Source organism: Salvia splendens, chromosome 1, assembly GCF_004379255.2.
Source record: "Salvia splendens isolate huo1 chromosome 1, SspV2, whole genome shotgun sequence".
In the NCBI taxonomy this organism is placed as follows: domain Eukaryota; kingdom Viridiplantae; phylum Streptophyta; class Magnoliopsida; order Lamiales; family Lamiaceae; genus Salvia; species Salvia splendens.
This window is the reverse complement of record NC_056032.1, coordinates 6,583,496-6,592,645: the sequence shown is the minus strand read 5'-3', so window position 1 is coordinate 6,592,645 and position 9,150 is coordinate 6,583,496. Positions and strand designations below refer to the sequence as shown.

At 34.8% G+C, this 9,150-nt stretch overlaps 1 protein-coding gene and 1 non-coding gene across 3 annotated transcripts; both read left to right on the top strand.

Annotated features, from left to right (window-relative positions):
* Nucleotides 1-2,419: 2,419 nt before the first annotated feature.
* Nucleotides 2,420-4,079, top strand: LOC121794938 (probable mediator of RNA polymerase II transcription subunit 26c). 2 transcript variants are annotated; one of them, XM_042193360.1, is made up of 8 exons: nucleotides 2,421-2,899; nucleotides 2,973-3,041; nucleotides 3,118-3,200; nucleotides 3,277-3,356; nucleotides 3,430-3,461; nucleotides 3,532-3,592; nucleotides 3,683-3,770; nucleotides 3,888-4,079. In XM_042193360.1, coding segments are annotated over exons 1-8 (690 nt in total). In that variant the 5' UTR covers nucleotides 2,421-2,623; the 3' UTR covers nucleotides 3,889-4,079. The 2 variants fall into 2 exon arrangements, with proteins under 2 accessions (XP_042049288.1, XP_042049294.1); XM_042193354.1 differs by lacking the exon at nucleotides 3,888-4,079 and having other exon boundaries at nucleotides 2,420-2,899; nucleotides 3,683-3,881.
* Nucleotides 4,080-7,362: 3,283 nt separating this feature from the next.
* On the top strand, nucleotides 7,363-7,434 carry TRNAH-GUG. Its single transcript has one exon. It is a non-coding gene; the product is annotated as a tRNA-His (tRNA).
* Nucleotides 7,435-9,150: the final 1,716 nt, after the last annotated feature.

Sequence of the window (9,150 nt, the reverse complement as noted above, 5' to 3'; positions counted from 1 at the left end):
AACTAATAAAAAAAACTCTTGTATATAAATCGAGCTAATATTGAATTTATATGAAATTGATTAACCCACGTAATTAAATTCCTAATAGTGTAAGGATAATTAAATGCATGATCTAATGCTTAAATGCGAGAAATTTTAAATTTTATAACACATTTTAATTGTAGATTGAATTGGTAAATCGTAATTTGAAAAAAAAATTATAATTAACTATAAATATGTCTTTATCTTTGCAAGGCTTTATTTTAAGTGGGATATAGTATTTTCTATTTTCTTTGTTTGTTTCTTGAATGCGTGAGAGATATTCTATTTCTTTGGAAGATTTATATGCTACTATATTTTTATTGTTTTGAAAAGTTATACGCTTTATTTATTTGTAAATATACGCTGTTGTAAATATACGCTGAAAGTGATGTGAACATATATATATAATAAGATTGAAAAACAAAATAGACTTTACACATATAGTTTCTTTTTTTAAAAGAGAAGGGTTGATCTACAAAAAAACATGACATATTATTTAAAATACACTATTTTTTCAAAGAATCAATAAAAAATAAATTTATACTACTTTCTTTCATTATCAATTTTCTTATATGTTCATTAAAATTAAATTAATACAACGATTAATTGAAAAGGACGGTACCAGTTTCTATTGTCTTTTACTTCAACCCTTAGCCTATCAATTTTATTTAGAATAATTTGTGGAGTCTCCCTTAGTCAATGACGACGTGTACCCCCACCCCACCCCCACCACACCAATCATTGATTCCCTTTTCTGTCACATCAATTAGGATTGACAGTACATGCAGCAGGTGGGATGCAGTGACGGCGTCACGTAATGATAAGAATAGAAAAAATCTTTGTCTCAGATAATTTATAATACTCCCTCCGTCCCATTATAAGTTATACGTATTCATTTTTAAACCATCCCATTAAAATAGAAAACATGCCATGACTCATGAGAGAGAGAGGAGGAAATGCCTAAGAAAAAGATTAAGCAAAGAGAATTATTTTATTTTTCAGAAGAGAATAGGAGTAACTTAGAAGAAGGGACAGATGAAAATAAACTTATTTATTTGGGTTGGGCTTATAGACAAATTGGGCTCGTGCATCAGATTTTAGTTCAAACGGCAATATTTGTTTTATCAAATACTCCACTAATCAATCTAAAAGGCTTGTTTTATTCTTGTGCTTACAGATTTTATAAGATTAGAAAAAAAATTATTATGTGATATTGTAAATTAGAATTAGAATTAAAATTAGAATTAGAATTTTATGAAATTAAATTAGAAGAAATTAATTCAATTGTAAATCATTTATTCGGGAAAATGACGTAATTGAATATGAAAAGTTATATTGTGTGTGTGCAGCGTTTAAGTGTACAGTGTGTTAAAGTATGTAATGTTATAACTATTTTGAATATAATTATCTATTTTTTATATGGAATTTGAAATTGTGAGTAATTGGGGTAATAATTTAATTTCAAATTTAAATTTCTTCGGTATCAAACATTAATATGAAATTAAAGACTCCAATTCTGCAAGCTCAATATTGAACTGAGCCATAATATTTTTCTGATATAATGCAAAGTGTTTTAAAACCCGCTTCGTCACTGAATTATGCATACTCATCGATGATTCATAAAACTAAAATAAAATCCCCCCTTCCACTCTTAAAACTAAAATAAATGAAAATACTTATCTTCAAAAAATTCGACAGTTTAGAAAACAGTACTAACATTTTTGAATTTGATTTATTTACAACTGGAATTAATTAATATCATCAATCTTAATTCAAGTAACTTTATAGTCACTCCAATTAGCTAGCATCTTGACTATTCACTATTCAACAATTTAAAATTATTTTTGTTACACCTACGCCACTTCTCTCACATTATGGAAATTTTATTCAATTTTATAACGTATGCACAATTTTCCAACTCAATTATGTTTCACATTCAATTCAGCATTTACAAAATTAATGCAAAACAGAGAAATAAAAACATTAGAGCATCATAATCCATCTTTGTTCCATAAAAACGAGCATGATTTGCTCATGTTTTTAGAGTCATCTAAGTGTTGATTTATTTCTAAATTGAATAAACATACACATAGACTGTGCGTATAAAAATTTTAAATCGGATCACAGAGACTAGTATATTACATAATTTCCTTGTTAGTTTTCCCTACTATATTTTGTAAATAATTACGTAAATATCTAATGAATAAGTTATTATATTTTTTTTACTAGATCTGCAGATACGTATATTATTGTTGCATAACTAAGTCCAAATATAAATGACTCTATTACCTAAAATATTGTCGAGCGTTGAAACCGAAATAAAACAAGAGATTTTAATAAAGCATGGGCATTTGCGTCTTTTCACAGTGAAACGACACACTAATTAAGAAACAATGGAGCTGAAGAAAAATTAGAATGAAACCGCCATTGATATTTCTCCAATTCGATTGCAATTGAATTCATTTCCATAAAACCACTGTTAATTCCAACATCACTCATTCCGAAATGAAACCGATTCTACCTACACAATCTCGTAATTTGTTCCATTACTCCAGCTGCTTCTATCTCTTCTCCTCCACCCTTTAGTTGCAGAATTTTTGCTATGGATTTGAACGGCTTCCGCTCCTTCATATCGGATTCCGGAATTGATGTCTGGACTTGCATCGACATGGCAATATCCGTGGCATCTGCTGATCATGAAATCGAGCTCCGGAATCGGAGAGACGGAATTGTCGAGAAGCTTTTCGCGCCGCCGTGTCAGAATTGTGTGGAGAAGGAGAATGAGACCGATCAGCAAAATCTAGGTCAAAATGATGATGAGGCAGATGAGCAGAGGAAGATTCTGGAAATCAGGAATCTTCTACATGATCATAGCCAGGTTTTTTCTGCTTCTGTTTCTTTGATTTTGACTTTTTGTTTTTATTTTTTGACTAATTTTAAAAATTTTGCAGAATGAGAGATATTTGATTGAGATGCTTCAGAGGCTTTTGGAGATGAATGCTAGTTTTTTAACTCTCAAGGTGACATTTTCCTTCCATTTATATTCACACTTCTATTTTTGGTGTTACAAATTTGTTGAGTTTATTTGTATTGAAGAATACTGAGATAGGAAGACATGTAACTAAACTGCGAAAGCATTCATCGAGTGAGGTTCGAAGACTGGTTAAAATTGTTATCAGGTAAGTGCAAAATTATAAAAAAAATCAGTCAAGAGTTTCAGAAACAATATTATTGAAATTGCATTTCTGATTGCAGAAAATGGAAGGAGACTGTTGATGAGTGGGTGAAACAGAATACACCTATAGAAGAAGAAGAAGTAGCCAGTGAATTCAATGGTAAAATAATATCAAGATTTTGTAGTTTAAATGTGGTATGATGAAACTTGAAACATCCTATTTATTAATGAAGGTGATGCAAGAAGTCATCCAAATCTACCAAAGGTAGGCATTTTCAGACTTTGAAAACAATTTTACTTGATTTTCATTTGATTGGGTGATGGATTTAAAGCAGAGGAAGGCAAGGGATAATGGGGTGTTACTGAATCATGAAGATTATCAAGAATCTCAATGTGGTTAGGCTTGAATCTTAATCAAACAGTGATATCTTTTACCACTAAACAAGTTGTACATGATTTATGATGTGATGCTTGTTTTGATGTCAGCCAAGAAACAAGTGAAGGATATTTCAAAACTCAAGAATTCGGTTGTTTCCAACAATGGAGGCAGAGGCAGTGTCCTTATCATCAACTGGTGAACTGTTTAACAACTCCATCATCTCTTCTTTGTTTGAGATTCCTCACTTTCATACTTATTGATTTTTCTAATTTTTTTGGCTTTGTTTGTTTTTGTTTTTGTTTGTGTGTGCAGATTATAAAAAGAAAAATGAATTGATTCTTGAAAGAGTTGGAGAAAGATTCAAAGAAGATAGAATAGATAGAGAGAGAGAGAGAGAGAGTCCCATGTGATTTTGTAGAGGTGAATGAATGTGGTTTAATGGACAAATTGCTGCAACTGTACATGAATGAGTAACTCACATGAAATAAATTTAATGTCACACAATGTTGATGAGAGGACATAATTTTCAGCTACAATTCTGTTTTTCAATTGTCATATCAATATTTTCAAATATCATCACAATAGTAACAACTTAGTCACAAAAATCAATTCATAATTGTATAAAAATCTTATACTAATTCGCTCAACTTTGTTATCAATTGGGAATTCGAGTAAGGTGACGTAACTCTTTAAAAAAATTGCAGAGTGGGTCTCAAGTACAAATATTCACTTAGGCCATCCACAATAGGAATAGCCCAGCAATAGCTCAGTCATAGCCTAGCCACTGCCACATCATCAGCACTAACAATCCTCCTGCCACATCATCAAAACAAGCAAATAGCCTAGCCATAGCCTAGCCACATACTATCCACATCACTATTAACAAATATGTACAAAATGAAATAATTAACAATCACACAATATACGGAATTAAATTTACGACACAAAAACGAGAAAATTCACTAATATTAATAAAATTTAAAAAGTACATTAATTTAAAAAAATTACATAATTAAAAAAAAACTAACGTCGTGCAGTCCTCCGCGCCCATAACTCTTCAATTAAATCCTTTTGGAGTCGAATATGAGCCTCCGTTTGGCGCATGTCGGCATGTGCTTGGAGGCGGTCGTCTTCATCGTGGGGTACCCCACTCCGTAGTTACGGGCGGCAACGCCGTGGCTTGGACCAGCTTCATTATCGTCGTTGGCCCCATCAGTCAGTTGTCCACCTTCATCTTCGACAATCATGTTGTGCATGATTATACAGGCGTGCATTATATCAGCAATGCAGTCGACGTGCCACAAACGCGTTGGCCCCTTCACTGCCGCCCATCGAGCCTGGAGCACACCAAATGCGCGTTCCACGTCCTTGCGCGCCGACTCCTGCCGTGAAGCAAAGTAGGCCTTCTTCTCATCTCCTGGGCATCGGATCGTCTTCACAAGGACGGGCCACCTAGGGTATATCCCATCCGCCAAGTAGTAGCTCATATCATGTCGGTTGTCGTTGGCGACAAAACTGATGGCCGGACCGACACCCTGACACTGCTCGTTGAAAAGTGGCGACGAATTGAGGACGTTGAGGTCGTTGTTCGAACCAGCTATCCCAAAATACGCATGCCAAATCCACAGCCGGTAATCAGCTACGGCCTCGAGGATCATCGTGGGATTCTTTCCCTTGTAGCCGGTAGTGTACATCCCCTTCCAGGCGGCGGGGCAGTTCTTCCACTCCCAATGCATACAATCTATGTTGCCTAACATCCCTGGGAACCCATGCTGTTCCCCGTGCATCCGCAGCAGATCCCGGCAGTCATCGGGGGTAGGGCTTCGAAGGTACTGATCACCGAATATTTCGATCACGCCCTGACAGAAATACTTCATACACTCCAGGGCAGTCGTCTCACCGATGTGGAGGTACTCGTCCCACATGTCTGCAGCGCCTCCGTAGGCCAACTGCCGGATTGCCGCAGTGCACTTTTGAATAGGAGTGTGGCCGGGTCTGCCAGCCGCATCGTGCCTAAAGCGGAAATACAGATATCGTTGCTCCAATCCGTTAACAATACGCATAAACAGGGACCTGCGCATCCTAAAACGGCGCCTGAAAAGGTTGGCGTTGAACCGCGGCTCCTGTGCGAAGTAGTCTTCGTATAGGCGTTGATGTGCAGCTACGTGACCACGATCAATCACCGCTCGGCGGAGTACCACTGGTCGAGGTCGAGGTACCGCCGGCTGTAAGGCCCTCTGCATCCATTGATCAATCTCACGGTTCGTATAGGCATCTAGCGCTTCGTTCATTATACGCTCGTACTCCTCAGCATCCCCACCACTCCCACCACTACCACCGGCGTTACTCATTTCTAGGTGTTGATCTTGTACAGAAATTAAGATAGAGAGAGTACTCGTTAATACAAGTGGTGCGAATGAAAATGACGGGCAAGTCGCGTATATATAGTGTTTCGGAAAAAAAATTAAAAATTCGCGCTAGGCGGTGCGCTAGGCGATCCGGACGCTGCAATAGCGCCTAGCGGATCGCCTAGCGCACCGCCTAGCGCCACGGAACCGCCGAGCGCTAGGCGGTTTTTTTTTTCGCGAAATCCACTAGGCGGCTGCAATAGATCGCCTAGCGCACCGCCTAGCGCCGGCGCTCGGCTAGGCGGTGCGCTAGGCGCTATTGTGGATGCTCTTACCCCAATTATGTACTATACCATTTACTTTTAGCACCACAAAATATTAGACAATTTTTTGTAGACTAAAAATAAACAAAAAGTATGAACATTCGGTAGTGGTGTGGTCAAAGAATAGTGTTACCACCTATTAGCTAAATGACAGCTTAGGCATGAAATGCTGAAAGAATATGTTTGCAATAAGACAGTAATAATAATGAATAGATTGACCTAGAATTGCAATTTAAGTGGATGGGGTATGGTGCCTATCCCATAAACATCTCCACATGCCTATTCCATTGTGTTCCCTTCTCATTGGATATATCTAAATACTATCACTTCTTCTAAACTTTATTCATTGTGAATTGTGATGAATTGATTCATTTTGTACCCATTTTTTTTTATCATTTTATCTCTCAAATAGTCAAGCATATGTTTATCAATCTTTTTATGGGAGTATTTAACTGGTATGTTAGAGCAAGTTGAGAGCTGTTATCTGATATTAACTATATGTATGAAATGCATATTAATCTAAGTGAATGACTCTGTAAAATTTTTATGGTCCGAGTCCATCTTGAAATTCATGTTTTAGTCTAGAAAATTAACCCACATTTTTTATAGATTACACTAACAATTTTGGAAATTGGACCTAAATAGTAGGATGAAATGACTAAGCTGTCCTTCATCTTCTCACTCATAATTTGTCAGACATTGTTTAGTATTTTAGTCACAAAATTTAACTTTCTATTCTATCTTTTGCATCAACGCATACATTAAAGATAAGATGAATTTTAACTAAACTACCACTCACTAACAAGCACAATTGCACAAACCATTATCTATCTAGCAAATGAGCTAAGTAATATGTTTGCTATTTCTTTTTTAATTGATTTGAGAATGCCATATATTTATCTAGGCCTTTTATACTGAAAATTATTGGGCTAGATGCTGTATTGCTATGTAAGGCAATTGGGCTGACAAAAGAAAAGTTGAATGTTATTTTGTGGGCTTGCCACAGAATAATGTTCATCTAAATAATAATGATTGATTGTTTTTAATATTAAAACACACAACGATAGTTAACATAATAATGAATATATAAAAATATTGATGAAAGATAAATATCATGTGGCTGTAGTTTAGTGGTAAGAATTCCACGTTGTGGCCGTGGAGACCTGGGCTCGAATCCCAGCAGCCACAAATTACTTTTTGATATTTATTATTCTACTAATTTATAGTTTTAATTATAGTGGAGTATATACTTTATTGGCATTCATGGTTAAATACTACAATCTGTTTCGACACCGTGACTAATTATTTATGTTTGTTTTCTTTTCTTTTATTTATAGCTTGCTTTCGACAAGACTAGTTAATTACTTTCCTAATTTAGTACTCTTGTAATTACACTATCGGTATGCCATAAACTGCACCCTAATAAAAAAGTAGAGAGTTGCTCCAAATATTCACTCAAGAAACCATTTTCTTATGTTTTAAACTAAATTTAACTAAGAAAAATTATTCTTAAATGGGATTATTCTTAAATATAGACCTAAGATGAATTTTATTTTTTTTTTAAATTTTAAATGCATGCAAAACCTAAAATGTGCAGCCCAACTCATTGAATGACTGACTAATTATAAGTTAAAAACATTTAAATAATTTAACCCTTAAAATGAAACACGTTTCCAGAACTACTACTAAACTTTGAAGTTTAGTCTATTTTCTACTTCAATATTGACTTTAGTAAATTGACTTGGTATTCTATCGATAACTAATAATTTGAAGTTTGGTCATAGTAAAAAAACTTGGAAGTTTGCAAAAAATAGTTACTCCTTCTATGAATAATTGAATATTTTCCAATGCATAGAATTGGAATAAATAATTGGTTTTATTGACACAATAAAAATTGGGCCTAAGGAAAGCCCATATGTAATAAAGCCAACGGTCCCTTACAAGTTTAATGATCTATAATGATATGTCGAAAAAAGTGTATCATGTATACATTGGTGTTTGGAATTATTAGGGGCGGACGCAGAAATAATTAGGGATGTCAATTTAGCCCGTAACCCGTGGGCTGGCCCGAATAGCCCGCCAAATCTATAGGGTTAGGGTTGAAAATTTTCAGCCCGATAAAATTACAGTCCGATTAGCCCGCACCCGATTAACCCTCAACCCGTTAGGGCCAGACCCGAAAACCCGATGGGCTGGCCCAGAAACCCGATAAAATTTCTATTGTTCTATTTGTTTGACTCTAATTCGACACTTTATTGATTATTTTATAATATAGATTACTGAAAAAATAACTTTCCATTTTATATATTAAATATATAAATTATATATATTAAGTTTTATTAATATAACAATAGATAAATGGATTAGAAACTTCAATTTCACTAAAAAATATATTTAAATTTCTAAACAAGCTTTAAAATTTCTTAATGTTTATGTTTTATTTTGCATAAATCTCAAATATTAGTATTTGATCATGTTTATGTTTGAGTTTAAACATATATCTCAAATTTATCATAATTAAATATTTTACATTTTATAAATATAATTAATTTTAATCATTATTTATTAGATTGATCGCTTGTTAATTTTATCGGTAGCAACCCGATTAACCCGATGGGCTAGCCCGAAACCCGAGCTTTTAGGGTTAGGGTTGAACTTTTATAACCCGGAAAAGTCACAGCCCGACTAGCCCGCACCCGATTGACCCGCAACCCGAATAGGGTTGGCCCGAAACCCGGTGGGCTGGCCCGATTGACATCCCTAGAAATAATCATCCATAGGGGCTGAGATTTCTAAATTTTATTTTGATGTATATTTTTGAATAATTTAGATAATTTGTAGGGGCTTTTACACTATAACTTACACTAAACTTGACTAAATTTCAAAAAAAATAAATAGAAAAAA